General features: G+C 41.3%; 1 protein-coding gene across 4 annotated transcripts in view; it reads right to left on the minus strand.

Moving 5' to 3' along the window:
- PGAP1 (post-GPI attachment to proteins inositol deacylase 1) overlaps positions 1 to 24,930 on the minus strand; it is a 479,543-nt gene that overhangs the window by 71,643 nt on the left and 382,970 nt on the right. For all 4 annotated transcript variants that reach the window (XM_073633146.1, XM_073633147.1, XM_073633144.1 and 1 more), the window contains 2 exons: positions 20,336 to 20,471; positions 14,104 to 14,154 (listed from right to left, as the gene is read on the minus strand). In XM_073633146.1, coding sequence (XP_073489247.1) covers positions 14,104 to 14,154; positions 20,336 to 20,471 — 187 coding nt within the window. The remainder of the gene's footprint in view (positions 1 to 14,103; positions 14,155 to 20,335; positions 20,472 to 24,930) is intronic.

Consider the following 24,930-nt stretch of genomic DNA (forward strand, 5'->3'; position numbering starts at 1 on the left):
TTTGTGATTTTTCTTTTTTCTTATGTATTAACACCTCTCAATTTTGGGAATTCGCTCTCCGATAGGCCTTTTTCAAAGTGGTATTGCTATATCCTCGTTCCCTAAGACAACACTGCAATGCCCTAGCTTCCTTTTCAAAATCTTCTTGTTTGGAACAGTTCCTCCTCAAACGGAGATATTGACTGTATGAAATACTGGATATCAATGGACTGGGGTGCGAGCTGGTTGCATGGAGAATTGCGTTTTCCGTGGAACCTAGACTACCATCTTGATTGATATCTATTTGTATGTCCAAAAAGCTGATGCTCTTTTGGTCATGGGTCATAGTGAATTTGAGATTGAAGTTGTTGACCCCAATTTTATCAATGAAGGTTCCCAATTCCTCAGATGTCCCAGTCCAGATGATGAACATATCATTAAATCTTCTCCAGATTAGGACATTACCCAGAAGGTCCTGTAGATCATCCCTGGGGAAAAGGTCTGGTTCCCACCCCTCCAGGTACAGGTTGGCATAGGATGGGGCACATCGTGTCCCCATAGCAACCCCCTGCACCAGGAAGTAATGGGAACGGCCAAACAAAAACATATTATTCATGAGGACAAATCTGAGGAGGTCCAAAATGAACTTGTTATAGGGACCTGACGTGCTGCCACGCTCAGATAGGAAGCCCTCTACAACCCGAACCCCCTTGTCATGAGGGATGGAGTTGTAGAGGGCCTCCACATCAACCACAACCAGCCAAGCACCTTCCGCCACATGAATGTTGTCTAGGACCCGGATCAGGTCACTAGTATCCTGAATATGAGACATGAATGCAGTAACAGGAGGACGTAAGTAATCATCGACTAATTCGCTTGCTGGCTCGGTCAAACAGCCATTGCCAGAAACGATCGGTCTACCTGATAGTTGAATCAAACTTTTGTGGATTTTAGGCAAAGCGTATAGGGTGGGAGTTTTTGGTATTTTTACATTAAAAAATTCCAATGTTTTCTTATCAGATTATTTAAATGAGCTTGGGTAATGAGATTCCTAAATTTAGTCATCGTTCTGCTGAGAAAAAGTTCCTATATTGACCTGTACCATTCAACCATTTGTTCATAACGGTCAGTATCAATTACGACTATATTTCCACCTTTTGTCTGACTGTTTTATCACAAGTTGGTGATTATTTTTCAAATCTGAAATAGCCTTCTGCAAAGCTGGATCTAGATGTAAAGATTATAATCCTTGCAACTGTTTTTTTCTCTCTTTGGTCACTTGGGTGAATGCCAAAATGTTGGAGTTGGCCTGTAAGAGAGGAAATGCTCATGATCTTGGTTTATAAAGCTGAGGAGGAGGAAAGCAAATGCTCTAAGATGTTTGAGTGATGGGGGACCCACCAATCTCCTCAGATTTGTCCTCATGAATAATATGTTTTTGTTTGGCTGTTCCCATTACTTCCCAGTGCAGGGGGTTGCTATGGGGACACGATGTGCCCCATCCTATGCCAACCTGTACCTGGAGGGGTGGGGACCGAACCAGACCTTTTCTCCAGGGATGATCTACAGGACCTTCTGGGTAACGTCCTAATATGGAGAAGATTTATTGATGATATGTTCATCATCTGGACTGGGACATCTGAGGAATTGGGAACCTTCATTGATAAGATTGGGGTCAACGACTTCAATCTCAAATTCACTATGACCCATAACTAAAGAGCATCAGCTTTTTGGACATACAAATAGATATAAATCAAGATGGTAGTCTAGGTTCCACACTATACAGAAAACCATCCGTGGGAAACACAATTCTCCATGCAACCAGCTCGCACCCCAATCCACTGATATCCAGTATTCCATACAGTCAATATCTCCTTTGAGGTGGAACTGTTCCAAACAATAAAATTTTGAAAAGGAAGCTAGGGCATTGCAATTTCGTCTTAGGGAACAAGGATATAGCAATACCACTTTGAAAAAGGCCTATCAGAGATCGAACACCCAAAATAGAGAGGTGTTAATACATAAGAAAAATGTAAAAAAAAAAATCACAAAGTTCCAACGTAAGACTGATCATTCGATATTCAGGGCAGCACAGACAAGTTCGGGGTATAATGGTAAAACTCTGGCATCTGCTGCCAGCAGATGACATTGTCTCAAAGTATGTAAAAGATTATCCCGAAATCACATACAGACGATCTCAATCCCTACGCGGTCAATTGGTTCATAGTCATCACTCTGCTGAGAGGAAACCATTTAGATCCAAAACCTTTGGCACCAGCAGATGTGGCAGGTGCCATTTTTGTCAGTATATAATGGTTGCTGATCAAATCAGCTTGCCAAATGGTCAAACTTACAGACCAAAATTTTCTGCTAATTGCTAATTCATAGGAATTGTGTACTATACGAGTTGTAAATGAAAGACCAAGTGTCCATTTTTCCATCATATTAGTTACCACATCTCATTGATGCACAAGAAAAAGTTGGAAATGCCAATTAGTTGCCACTCTGGTCTCTATCACAAGTTCAATGCTCAAGCAATAACATTCTTTGCTCTAGAGCATACCCCCAACATGAGCGAGGTGGGCATAATGACAAATCTTTATTACGTGAGACCAAATGGATCTACATGTTATCGGCTACCAGATATCCTAAGCCATTAGCTATAAGCCCTTTCTCTAAAATTCCGCCCCCAAAAATTTATAGGCCATGATGACATATGGGCTGCACTATACATTAGCCTGTTTGGCTAATACCATCCATGATGATGGCACATATCTAATTAGTAAAATTTGATATAAATATAACCATTTACCTGCTTGCAATATGATATAATGCTAGGTTTTTGTTTTGTTACATACAGTCTTTTGATCTACAGAATGCACAGATCTCCTGATTATCTCTTATGGTTATGCAGGCCGTCGGGTTTTGTTGGCCCCGCCACACTGGATGGGTTGTCATACGGACGCCCAGGGCGTTGTGTTGGAGGGGATATCAATTGGCCCTTTCGGGCAGTGCCGTTTTTGAGCGCTGACCCATTCCCGTCCATTTATTTACCCATATTGAAATAGTCCTGAATATGAAGGCAAGGTGTTCTGCAATTGGCCCCCTAATACAAGGTCTTTCTGATCACAAATATGCAATTTATTTATGCGAATAAAAGGTTACTGGCCCTTTAAGGATATTATTGGTGGTATCCCACTATGGCTGGAGTCGGCTTTCAGTTATGTTGTCCCATTGGGGGCTTTACCTATAAGCTTTGATTGTTCGTTATATTTTATTCCTATTCCTTTTACTATTAGAAAGTAACTGTGGGCATTGTTGTATTGACTTCACGGTTTTGGAGTTTCCAAGATGGCTAATGGGTTCTCACGCTTGCGTATGACGTCATCATGTCCGCGCATGCGCGATCAGCATTTCCCGGTGTCCGCACTTGATTGGCAGGGATCCAGGATAGCCTGCATGTGGATGGACTCTAAATTGCCCTGCATGGCGATGGATGACCTAGACCAGTGATGGTGAACCTTGGTACCCCGATGTTTTGGAACTACATTTCCCATGATGTTCAACTACACTGCAGTGTAGTTGAGCATCATGGGAAATTTAGTTCTAAAACATCTGGGGTGCCAAGGTTCGCCATCACTGACCTAGACCATCTGCACTGCACCTGCCTGGGAGCCACACCCCTTTTCTTTACAAACCTAAGGTAAATGCTGCGACATTGTTTTGCCTTGCAGATTTGATTGGTTTGTAACTGGAAGTAATGTGATCTGTGAAAGTTTATGCTATGGTGCACCTGAACTCTGGATTACTCTGGTCTTTCCTTGCTGTGATTACTAGCGAGGTAAGAGTTTCTTGTGGCTGTATACGTTCACTTTCTAGCTCAGTCCCTCATTAGGAAGCACTGAAGGTTTAATACAGATCCCTTTTCTGTTGTATTTTCCGCCTTCTCTTGGGCTCCCTCCAGTGGTTGAAAAACGACATTGCAGCTTACCAAAATTTTGGAATTGGTTTCCTATACATTAGGTAATCATTATTACTACTAAACAGTACTTAGCAGTGTGGCTCACCCAGTGGGTTTATTTTATTTTTTATTTATTTCAGTTACTTATATAGCGCCGTCAGCAGCGCTTTACATACACATTGTACATTCACATCAGTCCCTACCCTCAAGGAGTTTACAATCTAAGGTCCCTAACTCACATTCATACATATTAGGGACAATTTAGACAGGATCTAATTAACCTACCAGCATGTCTTTGGAGTGTGGGAGGAAACCGCAGTACCTAGAGGAAACCCACGCAGGCACAGGGAGAACATGCAAACTCCAGGCAGGTAGTGTCGTGGTTGGGATTCGAACCAGGGACCCTTCTTACTGCTAGGCGAAAGTGCTATCCACTACACCACTGTGCACTCTTTCTTAACAAAAAGGACAGCTATAGACATGTATATGTTACAGCATACATTTTGATATTCCACAAAACTTTATATGGGTACTATGATCCTTCTATGACCTGCTGATATCCTTTAAAATGTCGACCCATTTGGGGTTCGTGACCGAACATGAACGAAGAAAGACGGTTGAGCTCCGCTGCCTTTGACAGTATCCACAGCCATCCTACACCAGCGCTTTAGGATTTCTCCACCAAATCCTCCATCCAGATTCCTGGACATACCCTGAGCCGACCCCCGCTTGTTTGGTGCATACCGGCTGTCCACTCGCTCTGCTATCCGGCCCGCTCCATCCATCGAGGTCCGGCCGCCTCCGGATCCCCCACGCTCAGGTGCGGCGATCGGCGGCGCGGGAGGCTACCCCTTCCGGGTGTGCTTGTGGCGGCTCCTGCGGACCGGGAGGAGGGAGCTTGGGAGACCTAGAGGCCACCAGAGATATCCCACAGAGGACGGTACTCCAGAGACAGAGGTGAGAGGCGGCCATCTTGCTGCACCCTGAACCCACCAGCTTTAGAATTTCGCCACCAAACCCCCCCTTCCAGATTCCTGGACATCCCCTGAGCCGACACCCGCTTGTTTGGCGCATTCCGACTGTCCGCTCGCTCTACTATCCGGCCCGCGGCCGGCTCCATCCACCGAGGTCCGGCCGCCATTTTGAGGCCTACGGGGCCTCCGTGTCCCCCACGCTCGGGTGCCGCAATCGGCGGGGCTGGAGGTGGCCCCTTCCGGGTAGGCTTGTGGCGGCTCCCTCAGACCGGGAGGGGAGAACTCGGGAGTCCTAGAGGCCACCGGAGATATCCCACAGAGGACAGTATTCCGCAGACAGAGGTGAGAGGCGGCCATCTTGCTACACCCTGAACCCACCAGTAGCTCCCTCGTCCCCCCTGAGCCAGACCCAAACCCCACAAAATATCCTGCTCGAGGGGGGGTTGACCCAGGCTGCACAATTGTGAGACTTACCTCCCAGAAAAGTCCCTATCCACATATCCAGGTGCAGTGGCCATCTTGCTACACCCACACAGACCAGAATTTCTCTCTGTAGAGACGCTGGAACACCCCAGCAGTTGAGACGGCCTCCTCGGGTCCCTAGCTGAGATCTCCCACACTGCCTTGGAGTGGGCTGCTCTCAGCGTTGCAGTCAGCGGCCGCCATCTTGTTACACCTCATAGACTGGTTCTACAAAAGTCCTGGGTGTTGGATCTTTACTTTAACAAGGTCCCGCGTACACCTCACCGGACAACATATAGCCCCACAATGGACTCTGAGCTAGCTGTCACCCTAGGATTAGGGTGATAAAATGAACTAAAATCATAATCACAAATAAGTGGGGGCGCATGCAAGATGTGATGCAGTTCACCATCTGTAATTAAGAATTCCATCGATTCAGCGAGGATTTAACACACACTGCAAGGATCAATTACCTTAAATTGCTATATAATTTTTTATTTTTTATTACTTACATTTTTTTTTTTTACATCCCTGCAGTTTATACTAGTGCATGCCGTCAGGCAAGAAAGCGTTCAATCGCCGTGCGCAACAGCACTCTTTAATCACTTATCCACTACGCAACAAAGAGCAGAAGAATATGGCCCATAAAAGCACTAGTTCATCGCCTGTACAGTCCCCTACAGCTACCAGTGGTCCTTCGCATAAGTCTTCTTCGACACATAATAAGAGTGATCTCCCCTCTCAGATCACAAAAGCAGACTTAGACTCCAGCTTAACCAAGATCTACGAAAAACTGGTAGACAAAATACAGTGCAAACTCCAAAAAACAACAAACACACTCACACAAGAAATAGCAACCCTGGGAGGACGCACAGGTGTTCTAGAAACCAAACATGATGAGCTATCACTTGCACACAACGATCTTAGAAGGGACTTTGAACTTTTAGCTGAAAACCACTCATACTTACAATCATAAGTGGAAGATTTGGACAATCGAAACTGTAGGAACAACCTAAGGATTTGTGGCATTCCAGAGTCTCTCACCAATCTGATGCCAGAAGTATCTAAACTGTTCCACAATCTCCTTCCTGATCTACCTCCATCCTCATTTGTATGTGACAGAATTCATAGGGCCCTGCGTCCTAAACCACCCCCAGACAAATCTTCACATGACATTATTCTATGCATGAAACACTTCATCACAAAAGAAAGCATACTAAGAGCATCCAGCAATATGCATAACATTGAATTGGATGACACAAAAATTCTAATATTTCCAGACATCTCACAAGGTACCTTGGAAAGGAGACGCATAATGAAAGATAACTTTCGGTATTACAATCAGCTCATATTAGATACCGGTGGGGTTTTCCATTTAAATTAACAGTGCCACAAAATGGCACCACCTATACAGTCTTCAACATCTCGGAAGGTAAAGATCTGCTTGTAAAGTTGGGTCTATTAGATTCGGGTGCAGTTACAAGTCCTCCTACCCCCTCATGCTTCACCTATCTGGGCCACCCCAGTCACGCGTCGTGGACAAGGAAGATGGTGTCCATCTTTTAGAAATCTGGATGTCTGAAGATAAAGCTGACGCATACCTGCGACTGAAAGTTCACCCTTTTTCTGTTTGTTTTTTCCTTCTTTTTTTCCCTCGCAAGGTTCAAAGAACAATTTTTTCAGTTCTAAAAAAGTGCAAGTTTTGAAGTTTGATTTACTGTGTTTAGTAAACAGCAGCCCTACACCATTAAAAGGTAATAGGTTGGTATATCATAGTTCCTTCTATGCGATCTTATGCGATCTTATACACTTAATTTTTTTTTTTTTAATGATATTTTTTCTACTAATTTTTTCAACATATGTCACAGCATGCCCTTATATTTTCGTTTATAGAATCCTCGCTGAGGCTGATCTGCTCCGCCTCTGCTAATTTGCCCCCCTACTCACAAAGGACTTCATAAGCATGATTCAATTATTGGATACACTTCCAAGACTGATCCTGCTATCCATTGTTTTAAATGGTGGATACTCCATTTGTGAGTAATGGACAATATTGTCCACAACAATATTATTTTTGGTCAGGTAGTGCTTCTCACCCTGACCCCCAAGCTATAAATAATATTTTTCATAATTATACTAAAATAATATATTTTTACAAAATTTTCAAAAGGTCGAACAAATACTCTCTATTTTACCTAAAGCATTATGATGGTGCGTCGTTGCGCAACATAGCACTATTATTATCTAGGAGTTTATTATTTCCAGAGTTCTACTGTTCAAGTAACCTAATCTCCAGTGTTTACATATATAAGTACAGTTTGTCATTTGATATAGATAGGTCAACAAGAAAATACTTATGCAAGATATTGATGTATATTTCGAAATATTGTATTCTTGAAGATATAGATGGCATCACAATGATCACCAGATTTTCCTCTATCTCAGGTAATTTTTCATTTTTATTGTTAATGGTGTTAACCATGTTACTAATACCACACCGACTCTGCCATATGCTCTTCCCCGGACCTTGTGATCCATTGCCACTACCTTATAACTATCAGCGCTATTTAATAACAATACAACGGGCCTTAGGGTGAATTCTCACAATGCCCGGGGCATTAATTCACCTCACAAGAGAAAGAAAGCTTTTCGCTACTACAAAAGATTAGGAGCGGATATAATATTAATGCAAGAAACTCACTTTGCAACAGATAAACACCCTAAATTTATTGACAAGAGCACCAGTCAATTTTATTGCACTACTTATAACACAAAATCTAGGGGTGCTGCTATATTTATTAGAAACTCGGTAGTATTTGAGGTTCAGAATGTCTTTAAAGACCCAGATAGTCGTTATTTGATTTTGAAAGGCTCAATTAAAGGACGTTCTATCACTATTGCCTCAATATATGCTCCAAATGACACCCATTCAAACTTTTTCAACAAATTTTCTGATACTCTAGACAGTTATCATTCCACACATCTTATAGTGGGTGGCGATTTCAATTTAGCCGCTCATTCAGCTCTAGACAGAAGCAAAGTTGTCCCATCCTCTAAAGCTTTCCCCAAATCTTTGAACAGATCACTTTATAATCATCAATTAGTTGATACTTGGAGAGACCACAACATGGGTATCAAATCCTACACATTCTATTCCCACCCGCATAATAGCTTCGCCCCACTTGATTACATCTTCTGCAACCCAATCCTACTTGCCAATTCCTCTAAGGCAGATATCCATGCATGTCCTTGGTCTGATCACCACATAGTCTCCTTTAACACTTCACGCATAGGTCTAATCAACACATCTCACTCATGGCGAATAAATGATTCCTTGCTAACAGATCCATCATGCAAACAACAAATTCTATCTCACCTTGAGCAATATTTTGCACATAACGTAACACCAGACATGTCCCCTACAAATATATGGATGGCACATAAAGCGGTAATGAGAGGCCATCTGATAAATATCGCCTCAACCAAACACAAAACCAAACTTGCAGATATTAGGTCCCTCACGAAAGATCTTGACCAATTATATCACAGAAACAGCCAAAATCCATCTAGTGACCTTCTCAAACAGATTCAAGAGAAACGCACTTCCTTAGACACAATATTAACATCGGACACCGAAAAAGCCCTCAGATGGTCCAAAGCTAGATTCTTACTCAACAGCAATTCATATTCCACCATGTTCGCTAGAAAACTAAATCAATCTACGAAACCACCCCACACCTACAAATTGAGGAACCCATCTGGAAATACAGTGTCCCATCCCAAAGAAGTCATGAAACTGTTCTTAGACTTCTATAAAAACCTTCTTTCCACGTCACAATCATCTCCCAAACAGTCCTCCCTGGACTGGCTTAACGACATTACATTACCCACTCTATCCAGGGAACAAATTGAATCCCTCAATGCCCCTTGTACAGACATAGAAATTAACAGAATCATTGGAACATTAAAGATATCCACAGCCCCAGGCCCGGACGGCTATTCCACATCTTACTATAAAAAATTTGCCTCTACCATTACCCCACACCTTACTAAAACTGTATAATAATATCTTACTAGGCGGCCATTTCCCATCTGAAATGCTTTTAGCAAACATGTCCCTTCTTCCCAAACCAATCTACTCCCCAAATATGGCATCAACAATGAATTCCTACATGGCTTTAAGGCTCTCTATCACAACCCACACACACGTATCAAACTCCCAGGCATCAATTCTGACTTCTTCCCTCTGACCAAAAGTACCAGACAGGGTTGCCCCCTCTCCCCTCTACTTTTCGCCCTCGTGATAGAGCCCCTTGCCTGCGCTATCAGAAACTACACAGACATTAAAGGATATTTTAAGGGATCCAAAGAATACAAGCTAAGCCTCTATGCAGATGATGTGCTTCTGTTTATAACTGACCCTCTTATCTCCCTACCCAATCTAACTAAAACCCTTGACATCTTCCATGACTTGACAGGACTGGGTGTAAATCTATCTAAGTGCTCTGCTTTACCTATCAATATCCCCCCAGCCTTATTATCTTTACTTAAAAACAAATTCCCATTCAACTGGAACGCGGATGCCTTTAGATATCTAGGTATTCAGATTACACCTTTGTATGAAACATTATACCAAACAAACTACCCTCCCTTATTTAACAGTATTAAAAATCTACTTAAACTTTGGTCATCATACCAGATCTCATTCTCGGGCAGAATAGTGGCCGTAAAAATGATGATATTACCCAAACTCTTGTTTTTTTTTTTTAGAGCCCTTCCTCTTATTTTACCTAAAAAACATTAGATTCTTTACAGAGAGAGATAAGCAAATTCATCTGGCTAAACAAGAAACCCAGATTTAGCTACTCCCTTATGTTTAGACCCCAAATAAAAGGAGGCCTCAGCATTCCTAACCTTTGGCTTTATTATCTATCGGCCAGATTCACCCAATTAGCCCAATGGTATGCCCCTTCACCCCAAATCCCCTGGCTCCAGTTCGAGGAAGAATCTATCCTACCATACAACCTACAAGGACTTCTCTGGTCCAAGACCATCCCACCACAAAAAATAAGACCCTTAAACCTTATCGTCACTCACACCCTTCAACTATGGAACAGACAAATCTCTAAATTTAATTTATCCTCCGACACTCCCCCCCTGGCTTCCTTTCTAGGTCACCCTCGTTTTTCCCCCCCAGATAGAGCTCAAGATCAAAACATTCTAACGAATTGGAAATCACATAACCTAACACATTTAAAATCGCTTTCCCACAACAATTCATTTATCACTTTCTCCAATCTACATACAATATATGATTTCTCACCTTCAGAATTAGAGATGTATACAAATATAAGACAATTCTATCAGAAATATTACTCACTTACACTCCACCCCCCACCCCCTATACACAATTTGAACAAATTTGTATCTCCTCCCCTCGTGATAGGGGTTTAATCTCTAGAATATATAAAAATTTAAATGAGACAAACATGCCTGAGAAATCACATCCCATGCTACAATGGGAATCAGATTTAAATACCTCATTTACTCTTGATCAATGGGATACTATTTTTACAAATCTCCATAAATGTACCAAAACAATCTCAATCAGAGAATCAGCCATTAAATTGCTATATAGATGGTATCTTACCCCTGCTAAACTTAACTCATTTTACCCCTCACTATCCCCACTCTGCTTCAGGGGTTGCCCCTCTCAGGGAACACTTCTACATATCTTTTGGGACTGTCCCCACATAAAAAACACCTGGAATAAGGCTAGCATAATCATAGAAAAAATATACGGTAGAAAGATTTCTCTTACACCCCAAATCTGTCTTCTATTTTCCCCTATACAGGATATTCCAATGACAACCACAAGACTAATTCATACATTCCTCAGCTCCATTCATTGGGCCATAGCTTTTAATTGGCTCCGCACCTCGGTACCTTGGCCACAAATTCTTAACCGCATGACGAACATCAAACTTTCCGAAGAATTCATCACACGTTATATGATTCAATGCCTCTTCATTAAAAAAAAAAATGGGTTCTTTGGGATACCACCTCTCTGATTTAAGATAAGGGAAGGGATAAAGAGAAAAAAAAAAAAGGGAGAAAGAGGGCGTTTTTCTGTTTTGTTTTTCTCATCTCCTCTTCTTAACATATATACTCAATTTTCATTATTTCTTCCCTCCACAATACTCTTGATTGGCCTGATTATAATACTATGCATTTTTTTTCACCTGACTAACCATAACCCTCTTTTTGTTTCCTGTACAACATTCACTGTTAAAAATATCTGTATACATACCTGTACCATCATTGTAATTGTTTTATACCTTGACCTTTTACATAATAAAAATTGTTTGTAAACAAACAAAAAAAATGTCGACCCATTGACCCGGATATGTTTGCATGCTAACCCAAGAGCAGTTTCTTTGGGGTAAGAGTTTTTTCAGCTGATTCTGTGCCTTCTCTTGTATAAAGATGTTTAACTGATGACATCTGTCTTTTTTGTCACTAGTATATTTTTGTTTTATATGTTCTTTTATACATTGCAGTGAAGATGCTGTACAGAAGTCTACAAATCTGCTGAAGAAGCTATACAGTCTAGCGAAACATGTCGAGAATGATGTTTATGTACAGTAGTTATACTTCCATAAATATGCAATTTTAAAATTGGAGATTGGTATTTTTACTATATATGATATAGTTCTTTGCGTCTGGCACTTTAAAAGTCCCCCCTTTCCCATTTCTACCTTTTTCTAACAATTTGGAATGTGGAGCCTAGCTCCACCTATCCTTGGCTGATTTACATATATTGATCCAAACATGCAAGTTAAAGTGCAGTTCCACCCAAAAATGGAACTTCCACTTTTTGGATTCTTTCCCCCCTCCGGTGTCACATTTGGCACCTTTCAGGTATTTGCTCCCACTTCCTGGCATAGATCACTGTGGCGCTTGCGGTGACCTACGCCACTTCCGGCGCCTATACTGTCCTCCCCCGCTGTATTCTGGGAGACACACAGGTCCCAGAACACAGCAGGGATCAGAGAGGACGAGCAGCGCGACTCGAGCATGCGCAGTAGGGAACAGAAAATGAAGCCGCACGGCTTCACTTCATTATTTCCTTACAGAAGATGGCGGCAGCAGCAGCCGAGAGACGACGGATGGATCGACATCGCGGGCTCCCTGGATAGGTAAGTGTCCACATATTAAAAGTCAGCAGCTGCAGTATTTGTAGCTGCTGGCTTTTAATATTTTTTTTTCTGTGGACCTCCGCTTTAAAGCTTTATCACGCAAAGAAGAAATTATATCTCAACATGGACACAGAAATGCTTCTATCTTCTCTCAGCTAAATGTAATTTCAAATGATCTGTTGCCTAAAAGGAAAACGGTGGTCAGACTAATCTAAATTTGACATTTTTAGCACCCATGGGTGCCGTGTCATCTAGACTAAAGAGGAGAAGACCTTCTGGCTTCTTATCACCACTCAAAAGCCTGCATCTCTGAGGGTGCATTAGTGCGTATGGAATGGACAACCGGCACATCTGAAAAGGCATAATCAATTGTGAAAGATATATCCAGGTTTTAGAGCAGCATATGCTCTCACCCAGATGATTACTTTTTCAGGGTAGGCCTTGCATATGACACCAGCATGGCATCTTAGCAGAAGAGCCCAGGTGCCTAACTGGCCTGCCTGCAGTCCAGACTTTTCACCAACTGAAAAGATTTGGATCAACTCGAAACAAAAAATACGAAAAAGACCACCCCTGGACTGTTGAGCTGTTAGAATCCTATATCAGGCCAGAATGTGAAAACATCCCACTCCTAAAAGTCCAGCAACTGGTCCCCTCAATTCAATTCCCAAACAATTACACAGTGTTGTTAAATGAAGAGGGAAACATGACCTGTCCCAACTTTTGTGAGATGCTTTGCTACCATTCATTTAAAAAAAATTTCAGTTTAAACATTTGATGTGTTTTATTTTCTATTGTGAAGAGCGAGATTTGCAAATCATTGCATTCTGTTTTCATGTAGATTTTAGACAACTTTCCAACTTTTTAGGAATTGGGGTTGTATGTATGTACAGTATGTGTGTATAATATATTATATATTATATATATATATATATATATATATATATATATATATATTTATAATGTACATATTCTCATCCTTATATATGCTCCCAAACAGGAAAACATAGCTATTGTATTTTACAATCAGAATAATAGCCATAGTAAGTCTAAAGTGGGGTACACACTATAAGAAAATCGGGCGAATGATTGTCTGATTTTCCTCGTTGTTTCACAGCAAATCGGAACAGATGAACTAAAATTCGTATGAACATTCTTGTACGACAAAGGCTTTTTTTTTGGTTTATTGTTTTTGATCATGCGCAGTCTTTTTCTGTTTTTTCTTGTATGAAAATGGTACACATTAAACGAGAATCTTTCATTCTGTTCCTGTACGAGAAAAATTTTGGAGTTTGTCTTTTGGGAATTTTCGTAAGAAAATTCAGAATCAGCTGTCGAAAGTTGTGTACACACTATATGAAAATCATATGAAAATTCTTTGGAAGAAAATGTTCACCCGATTTTCTTATAGTGTGTACGAGGCCTTTAGTCTACATTGAGAACTATACACATTACAGTTTGCTTGTATCAAGTATTCATTTACTAAAAAGCACAGCTTTAATGTATAAAATATAAACAATGTACTCACTCCATTGTTTGACAGAGGGTGTCTCCAAAGTTCAGACTGCATCTTCACAACCTATTAAAAAGTTAGGATTTTTTTAAATGGATACTGCAAAAAAATTATAACATCCAAACTGAATAGTTAACAGTGCCTTTTTTTATTTTTTTTTTTGCTACGCTCTCAGAACATGGTCATAGTCCAACCTGTATACACATAATCGTAAACTCAGCCAGTGAGGTTGTAACTCCCTGAGATTTGTAATAGGTCTTTTGGTGATCTCTCTTACTAGTCTCTTTGCACAATCACTCACTTTGTGGACAGATTTTTATAGGCAGATTTACAGCTGTCTCATAATCTATATTTCTTAGGCACCCATTCACATGTAAAGCTCAACTCCATGACAATAAAGCAATCCACCCTTGCAGCAGGGCCCCTCCATAATGCAAGGGTAAATTCTCAATTTAGTGTAGGAGTGAGGGATTAAGAAAATACTTACCTTACTCACTTCAGCTGGGTCCCTGAAGCTCCCCTGTAAGCTGAAGCAACCTGCAGTCGCACTCCAGCCTCCCAACATAAGATCCGGGGTTAATGTCCCTGTACTGTATGTGATGACGCTGAGGGTCTGTCCACAGACTGGAGCTTCATGCAGAGGAGGTGATCTTTGGAGCAGGGTATAAGGGAAGTTATACCGTTTGTTCTGAAATCCCCAGTCATCTTTTCACCTAGTTGTTGGAGCGTTCTTTTATTAAATCGTACTACTCTCACTTGAATCCCCTCTACTACATATCAGTGATTTTTATTTACCTATTTGGTTTTGGAAAAGAAACTGCTATACCAATGATGATTCATATTGAAGGGGTTGTATACGTATACAGTACAACCAATCAGTGATGCTGTGTTTTTTTTTTCCATTTTTAATTTTAATAATTTGCACTTTGACAATAAACATTTGACATTTATTTTTGTAAATCAGTGTAAAAAACAAAACAAAAATAAATCCACTGTAATCTAAAGTTCTAAAACAAGAAAGCATGAAACTTACAAGGAGTGCCAGCATGCAACCAACAGTTATTGTTCTGATCCATCAGGTAAGCACCAAGAAAAGAGGGGAAAGTGCGTGTCTTACAAATCCTCGGACTGCTGCATGGGCAGTGACAGCTGCAGTGGGGAGGGTGTAGGATGTTATTTTAAACTTTTAATTTTTTGGGGATCGGTGCATTTTTTTTTTTTTTTTTAGCACAAATCACTGTATTGGTGTCACTTGTCCCCAAAAAGTGTCCCTTAGGGTCAGATTTGTCTGCCGCAATGTTGCAGTCCCCCTAAAAATCGCAGATCGCTGCCATTACCAGTAAAAAATAAAAATAAAAACATAAAAAGTCCCTAAATCTATCCCATAGTTTGTAGACTCTATAACTTTTGCGCAAACCAATCCATATACGCTTATTGGGATTTTTTTACCAAATATATGTAGCAGAATACATACTGGCCTAAATTGGAGTAAGAATTTTTTTTTTTTTTTTGATATGTATTATAGCAGAAAGTAAAAAAAAATGTTTTTCAAAATTGTCGGTCTTTTTTTGTTTATAGCATAAAAAATAAAAACCGCAGAGGTGATCAAATACCACCAAAAGAAAGCTCTATTTATGGGAAAAAGGGACATCAATTTTTTTTGGGTATAGCCTTGCAGACCACGCAATTGTCAGTTAAAGCGACACAGTGCCATATTGCAAAAAATGGGCTGGTCAGGAAGTGGCTAAAACCATCCGGGGCTGAAGTGGTTAATTACACGACACAAGTCACTGCCAATGTAAAAGGCCCATAGCACATACAGTATGCAAAAATTGCTCTAGTCCATATACAGGTATAGGAATTGAAAAGGTTAATTAGCAATTTAGCATTAGGTGTACTCAGCTTTAAGTGGCGTGTTATACAAGGTAACCTATTGTAAAAAAAAAAAACAAAACACATTTTTCAGTACAAGTGTTCACTATTTCTACTGTAGGTTTTGGCTGCTGCATTTTTAACTTGCTACTTGTATCCAGCTTACATTGTGAAAAATTAGATAAAACTATCTTCACTGATCACTGTTCAGTGTAGATGTCCCTTTTAGGAAAACAATATTTTGTCTCTGTTACACATTTTGCTCCTTTTTTTCTTGCCAGCTATATGTCTGTATATTGATGACATAAATATGCCTCAATTCTTTGATTATATTATTTAATACAGCACCACTGGAACATATAACTTATGTAAGTTTGCAAAGCTGTCACAGATGGTTTGTTTTTTTTCCCCTCAGTGGGCTGAAAAAACAAAAAAAAAACAAACAAAAAAGATTCCTCCAGCCACACAAACTGGGTGTATGGAAGAGTCCCCTCATCTGGACATGGTATTCGCCTCCGATCAAGAAAGGTTTTTCAAAATTCTTTCAACAGAGAGTCGATCGAATGATTGACCTTTATCAAGCAGGGATGACCACACATGGATTGAAATTTGGCCAAGTTCTGCTGAACTGGCTGAGTTTTACACCATCTAGGGCCAGATTTAGACTGCTTGGAACAAGGAAAAAGGGCCAAAATAGAGGCAAAGGTGGAAGGGGTACATAGATGGGAAAAAGACAAAGGGGGAGGGTTTACTAAAACAGGCTTACACAGAATCAAGTGCAGCTGTGCATAGTTAGATGTCTGAAAGCTGATAGGTTACTATGCACAGCTGCACCAGATTCTGTGTGCCCCAGTTTTAGTAAATAATATAAAAATTTAAACTCGCGCTGAATGGTGACACACAGTAAGAAAGAAAACTAAAGCAGCTGCCACACACAAAGTGCTACTCACCAGATATGTAAAATTATAGAAATGTGGCGCTCGAAAATGTTAATAAACATGTAAGGCTAAGTGTAGATGGGTGCAGATGTGAATATACAAAGAAACATATAAATAAAGAAAATATATAAAGTCCAAATAAACGTGCTGAATGTTCTGATCCACAATGGAAAAAAACTTTAGAAGTGCAATGGCCCACAGATGCTCCAAAGCTTTTCAGGTGCAAAAAAAACCCCCACGTGTCCCCAATCACCAAATGGCGATGACCCCCAGCTTTGCAGTCTGTGAGTTCATTTCAGGCTTATATGATGGTATCCAGAGAAGTTCAGGGGTAGTGTTGTGCAAGTCAGATCAAAGGATTTTTTCTTGGAATTTTACAGCAGAATCGCCAGGCACCAAAAAATGATAAAACATAGAATAGTGAAAAGTAACATATGAAAAGGGATTTATTCCACATAAAAAATGGGTAATCACACAATAGCTGATAAAAACAAGCATGTAAAGGAATTTAAAGATGGATCTGGCTGCCGCTCACGGCGTGCGGTCCAGAAACCAGGAAGTGCGTTCCACACAGCAGGAAATGAGGTCAGTGCCACCGAAAATATGTCGACATGTTTCGCCCACCCACAGGATGTTATCAAAGACCTAATTACCGGCCCACTTGACCGTCTTAAGATAGAGGAAAGGGGGAAACCTCACCCAAACAGAGGACCAATCACCATCAACATGGGAACCATGCTAATGATGAAATGAAAAAAGGTCACTCCCACAAGCAGAGCACAGCCGCTGGGAGAGACCAAAAATGTGCAAATGGCAATCTGCAAAACGATTCCAAGGACTTGAGACGTCAGTTCCGGCCAAACCATGGAGCTCACTAGGAATACATTTACATACATACATAAAAATAAAATTAAAAGAAAAAAAAACAAGAAAAAAATTATAAAAATAAAGATAAAAAAATAAAATAAAAAAAATATATAATATAATGGATAAAAAGCACCAAATTGTTCTAAAAATTCGACAGGAAACAGTTCAGATCCAATTCAACGTTTAACCCTCGGAGACTCATCGTTTTAAAGAAGAAGAAGGGTGTGGCAATGGGGGCTAAATATGCCCCCTCAGTGGCAAATTTATTCATGAGTTTCTGGGAGAAGGATGCTATTTTTGGTGTGAACATTCCTCAGCTTAAGTTTTACAGGTGTTATATAAATGATATCATCATTATTTGGGCAGGATCAAAAGAGTCTTTCTCAGTTTTTGTCGAAAATTGGTGAGAATAGGTATGGGATATCATTCTCGACAATTTCCGACATCCATTGCATCAATTTTCTTGATTTAGTCATTTTCAAGGATAACCATACACTGTCCACTAAAACCTATTTTAAGGAGGTGGACATAAATGGTTATATATCCCCCTTGGGAGCTGCCATCACCCTCGGTGGCTTAGTTCCATTCCTAAAAGCCAATTTCTAAGAGTCTGATGCAATTGCGCAAGAATTGAGGATTTTGACCTACAAGCGCAAGTTCTGTATGAGAGGTTCTTGGAAAAAGGTTACACTCCATGTGAGTTAAACAAAACCCTATCCTTGGTAAGGGGTATGAATAGGGATGATCTGTTTAAAAAGAAGGAAGTTGCCAAAAGGAATTTTGGCATTGCCTTATGTCAGGTTTGGAACATATTGTTCGAAAGCATTAGCATTTTCTATTGAAAGATGACGATTTAGCCAGTGTTTTACCCAGTAGACCACAGTTCATTTATACCAACCTTTCTACGCTACGACTCAAGCTGACACTCAATGTTGTCAACTCCCCAAAAAAGCTATGCACTTTTTTGGATCAGGTGGGTTTTTTCAGCTGTGTTATATGTAGGACATCTAAACACAGGGTGAGGAAAACACAGCACACTCCAGTGGTCAATCCTATAAAATTAAAAAATGTATCACATGTGGCACTACCCACGTTACCTACCCGTTGTCCTGCCCATGTGGGTTACAATACGTAGGTAGGACTACTAGAGCATTGGGAGTAAGATTACGCAAGCATGTTAATAGGATCAAGAAGGTTACAAACACCACAGTTTATCCAATCATTTTAGATTGGTTCACGGTAGGGACCCCAGCGGCCTCACCTTCTGTGGCATTGACAGAGTTGAGGGGCATTAGAGAGGAGGTAACCTCAAGCGAGCTATTTCTGGTAATGAGACCCAGTGGATCCATCATTTAAAAACGATGAGTCCCCGAGGGTTAAACATTGAATTGGATCTGAACTGTTTCCTGTCGAATTTTTAGAACAATTTGGTGCTTTTTATCCATTATATTATATTTTTTATTTTATTTTACTTTATTTTTATTATATTTTTCTTTTTTTTTATTTTATTTTTTTATTTTAATTTTTATTTATTTTTTGTATTTGTATTTTAATTTTTATTTCATTTCCATTTTCAAAATTATTTTATTTTTTTTGTTTGCTTTCATCCAAGAATAATTTCATTTTTTGGCTTGTATGTATATTTATTTTATATGTAAATGTATTCCCAGTGAGCTCCATGGTTTGGCTGGAACTGATGTCTCAAGTCCTTGGAATCGTTTTTTGCAGATTGCCATTTGCACATTTTTGGTCTCTCCCAGCAGCTGTGCTCTGCTTGTGGGAGTGACCTTTTTTCATTTCATCATTAGTATGGTTCCCATGTTGATGGTGATTGGTCCTCTGTTTGGGGGAGGTTTCCCCCTTTCCTCTATTTTAAGACGGTCGAGTGGGCCAGTAATTAGGTCTTTGATAACGCCCTGTGGGTGGGCGAAACGTGTTGATGTATTTCCGGTGGCACTGATTTCCTGCTCTGTGGAATGCACTTCCTGGTTTCTGGAACGCACACCGTGCGCGACGACTGGATCCATCTTTAAATTCCTTTACATGCCTGCTTTTAACAGCTATTATGTGAGCACCCATTTTTTATGTGGAATAAATCCCTTTTCATACGGTACTTTTCACTATTCGTTCTATGTTTTATCCTTTTTTGGTGCCTGGCAATTCTGCTGTAAAATTCCAACAAGAAATCCTTTAATCTGACTTGCACAACACTACCCCTGAACTTCTCTGGATACCATCATATAAGCCTGAAGTGAACACCAGACTGCAAAGCTGGGGGTCAGCCATTTGGTGAGTGGGGATACATGTGGAGGTGTTGTTTTTGCACCTGAAAAGTTTTGGAGCATCTGTGGTCCATTGCACTGCTAAAGTTTTTTTTCCATTGTGGATCAGAACATTCAGCACGTTTATTTGGACTTTATTTATATATTTTCCAGTTTTAGTAAAGCTCCAAAGTGTACATAAAAAGGTGAAGAGGTGACAGAGGGGGAGAAAAAGGGAGACGCCAAGTTGAAAATACACAGTTATATAAAAATAAATGATTTCATACATTAAAAAAACATCAGGCTTACCTTAATAAAGTAGCGAATAAAAACAAGTAAAATGCTCAATGCGCCACAAGTCCTCCAACAAAGAAGAGAAAATAATAAAGCCTCTACGAAAACCATCTTTGTAAAATTTCTGCTTTCATTTGGAATCATTGCATCTCTAGGAAAAATAAATGGAAGAAAAATGTGTGAAAACACATTTCTACATGCCAAATTTGTACACAAAGACTAGAAACCAGTGTTGCCAACCGTCAGTATTTTTACTGGCAGCCAGTAAAAAAAAGGGCACTTTTTTCCTGCCAGTAAAAAATATGGTTGTGACACACGGTTCCGAACTGCACATGCGTACGCTTGCTACGGAGCCAGCCGAGACCATCCAAATGCCTGCTACAGTGTGTTCGGGCAGCGCCAGCAGGGGGCAGGTCTGGCAGAGGGGGTGCCTGACTGTCGTGTGAGGTCATGGTGCAAGGGCCAGAGCCTTGTGTGCGGGTCTGCGGGATGGGAGCAAGGCAAGCCGGAAGTGGGACTGTCAGTGCTCTTTGGACTGGAGTGGACCGAAGGGACTACCTGATGTGGAGAGAGACTCAGGAGGGGACATGTTGCATCGGTGAGGTGTCATCTGTGCTGCTGCACACTGCTGTCAGTGTCACTGTGAGAGTCAATTTCCTGTGTGTGTGTCCATTCAAATTACTTGCCTTCCTGAATCCTGTCCCTGCGCTACATACTTACTATAATAAAAATAAAAGAAGAAGCATGTTTTTTGCCTTAATATCTACCCTAAATCACATTGCTAATTACATATTGTACTTATCTGCAGCCTTTATACTAAAAACGTGCACTTAAAACTGTAGTTTGGAACTTTTGGAAATGCAAGTAAATTTTGGGTGTCACGTCAGTAAATTTAAAACTGGTAGGTTGGCAACACTGCTAGAAACCCAGTTGTGTCTTTAAAGGACAAGTAAACCTAAATATAGAAATTTAATATATTGCTGATTACCAGATGTGATTGTTGCATTCATTTTCATTTTTTAGGCAGAGAACATTTTCAGCAAGTGCAAAAAATGCATGTTGATCTTGCCAGAAATGTATTTTTCTTGTCACTTTCTGCGAGCTGAACAGATAGAAAAATGGTTATATTGCTTTTGTAAACTACTAATTCCATGAACCCCATGTAATAATGAATATCTTTAAAGTGAGCCTTTTGCACACCAGTTAAAATATAAAAGCAGTATGCACCTATCCTAAGGGCCGCTTTACACCAGGAATCGCACAGTAATGCGCTTGCTTTCCTGTGCAATTTGAGTGCAGTGCGTTTTCAACCCATTGATTTGAATAGACTGAAGTTGCACTGCATCGCATCAAAAGTAGTGCATGCACGACTTTTAAAAATGCACTGCAACCAAAGTACCATGCGATTCAGTGCAGGCAAACGCACTGTTACCTGCATTTGCATAACTAGCCTATAAACCTATGGTAGGCTGATGTGAGGAGGATTCGGGAAAGGAAAATTACGGCAAGTATAAAACAATTTTCTGTATTCCTGGACCTCCTCACATCAGCCTACTATAGGACGTAACAAGCAATGAAAAAGCAACACAGGAGGGAATAAACGAGACTAGAACCATAAAAGTGCTGCAAAACACCAAAGATATTTAACGATTCACAACTCAAGAAAGGATTGTGGCCCCAAAACGGCCAGAATACCTCAATGACATCCATGTGTAATGGCGCATGAAAGAATTTATTGTACTCCAACTTGCTATCCTTGCTACGCCAGACAGTTGCTTTAGGGTATACTCAAATGGCTCTGACTAGGTCCAGGCAATGTAGAGACAATTTTTTTTTAGTTGCCTAGGAGCAGAGCACAAAATGACCTTGTTGTAGAGTATGAAAAAGGGCTCCATACATGAAAGAGCCGCTGGTTCAAAAGCATGACTGACAGACATGATAGCTACCAAAAAGGCAACTTTGTCGGTAAGAATCTCCAGGGGAATATCCTTGGTAGTTTTAAAAGGGTGGTTTCTGCAAAGCAGAAAGAACACATTTTAGGTCTCAGGGAAGCATAGGATGCGATAGGGGGGCTGATACAAGAGACACTACAGGATTTTATATATATATAAAAATATAAAAGAGTGCAAAGCCGGAGGCCTTTGGAAAACAGTTAGGTACCTGGTAACTCTTTTTCTAAGAAGTCTTCCAGGGCAGCATCCAAGAAAGATAAGCTCCTCCTTCCTGCAACAGGAAACACATTAGTCCACCATTATAAATTTGTTAGTCTCACCTGTGTGCCACAGTAGTACTAAAGCACTGAAGGAACTCTCAGTAAGCCAATGCGTCCCCACAATACCTGGTATCCTCGCTTAGGGTGGGAACTAGTGCTGCCCTGGAAGACTTCTTAGAAAAAGATTTACCAGGTACCTAACTCTGTTTTCTCCAAACGTCTTCCAGGGCAGCATCCGAGAGGATGTATCAAGCAATACTTACTAGGGTGGGGATAAGGTCTGGAGCACCTTGCGACCAATGTCTGGTCTTGACAGCTGGTCGCTGTGGTAGTGTCTCGTGAAGGTATCGAAGCTCGATCATGCCCTGCAGATCTGCTCCAGAGTTGCCCCTGCCTTTTCTGTGACCGAGGTTGCCCAGGCTTTGGTCGAGTGGGCTTTGACCTTACTTGGGGGGGGGGGCAAGGTTTTGTCCCCAAATGGCCATCTGTATGGCAAGGTTTATCCATCGTGAGTCTTGATGCCTGCTTTGCCTTATTGACTTCTGCAAAGAGGACAAATGGCATGGCAGTTCTTTGTCAGCCATTTGTTCTCTTGAGATAAGCTATGAGTATTAAGTTTAGTTTGTTGTATGTGTCTCTTTTCTGCTGTCCATTGACTTAGAAAGAGATGTGGTAACCACATTCTGCATCCTGTGAAAGGTTGAAGAGACTTTTGGTAGAAAAACTTGGTTTGGTGAGAGGATTATTTTATCTGCCTGGATCAGTCAGTAGGGTTCCATCGTGTAAAAAAAACGCTGAGACTTTTCACCTACTCCCCCTGGCCGATGCTAGGGCCACTAAGAGTGCGGTTTTTAGTGTAAGATTTTTATCTGAGCACACCTCCAGTGGTTCGAATGACGGAGAGAGGAATCCTCTGAGCACCGTGGAGAGGTTCCATGTTGGAGTTCTGCCGACTTTAGCGGGTCTGGCTCTATTTAATGAGATCAGGAATAGCTTTATAAATGGGTCCTCTGCTAATCTGGTGTCCAGACAGGGGGAGAGTGCTGCCACTTGTACCTTCGGCGTGCTCCGAGAGAGGTTCAAGTCTGCTCCCTCCTGCAGGAAATCCGAATCGCTAGGATGATTCTCTGTCGGAATCCTGTTTGTTTCTGTACCAGGAGACAAACTTCCTTCTCACTCCAGTTATGGGGTTTTCTTCTGGCTAGAATAAAGTTGATCACTCTGTCCGACAGTTTTCTTTTGCAGCCTCACCCTCTCAGTAACCAAGCCGAAAGCTTCATGAGTTTGCGATTCGGGTGGTTGACTGGCCCTCGCGATAGGAGGTCCGGTAGGTCCTGCTGTATCTGGTGCGGCTGGAGTTTCTTCGAGTGACTGAACCATGTTCCCTGGGGCTAGTGAGGTGCTATGAGTATCACTGTTGCCCTTTCTTCCATGATTCTTTGGCTCACCTTTGGTATTAGGAGCGGTCAGAGGGAGTGCATAAAACGGCTGGTGTGCCCAGCTTTGATCGAACGTATCCACTCTAATGTTGCCATCTGTGGTATCCAGCGAGAAGAACCTTGGCAGTTTCGCATTTGTCCTTGAGGCAAACAGATCTACCTCGGGCACTCTCCAGGTTTGTGTGATCCACAAGAAGATTGCTTGGTTTAGAGACCACTCTGTCTGTTTTATGGTCTTTTGACTTAGAAAGTCTGCCAACGTGTTGTCTGTCCCCTTCAAGTGTATGCCCGAGGTTGATCGGATGTTTGTCTTAGCCCATGACAGAATTACTTCTGTCAGGCTCAAGCGAGATTTTGTCTCTCCTTGCCTGTCCAGGTATGCCACTGTTGTGGCGTTTGTCTGACTGAATCCGGACATCTCTCCCCTGGATAGCTGGTTTCAATGCTCTCCACGCTTCCTCTACGGCTTTTAATTCCCTCATATACTAGGAGGCTCGAGACCATCTGGAGTTACATCTCCCCTGTGTACAGAGATCCCCCATGTGTGCCCCCCATACTAGGGTACTGGCGTCTGTGGTAATCCTCACAGGGTTGGCTTGCGCCCATCTGCGTCCCTCGGCATAACAGAGCGGATTGAGCCACTACTGAAAAGATTGTTTGACCAGCCAAGGGACAGGAATGGACATTTCTAAAGGATAATGGATCACCATCCCACTGGGTCAAATGTCATTCTGTAGAGTCCTCATGTGGAGCGGTGTCCAGGTGATGGCTGGGACCAAGGACATCAGTCCTACCCTGTTTCCCCGATAATAAGACCTAGCGTGATTGTCGGTGATGGCTGCAATATAAGCCCTACCCCCCAAATAAGCCCTTCCCTGTTTCCCCAAAAATAAGCCCTACCCTGAAAAAAAGACCTACAAGGACTTTAAACTAGAGCTTATTTGGGGGGTAGGGCTTAT

Source organism: Aquarana catesbeiana, linkage group LG06, assembly GCF_042186555.1.
Source record: "Aquarana catesbeiana isolate 2022-GZ linkage group LG06, ASM4218655v1, whole genome shotgun sequence".
NCBI lineage: Eukaryota > Metazoa > Chordata > Amphibia > Anura > Ranidae > Aquarana > Aquarana catesbeiana.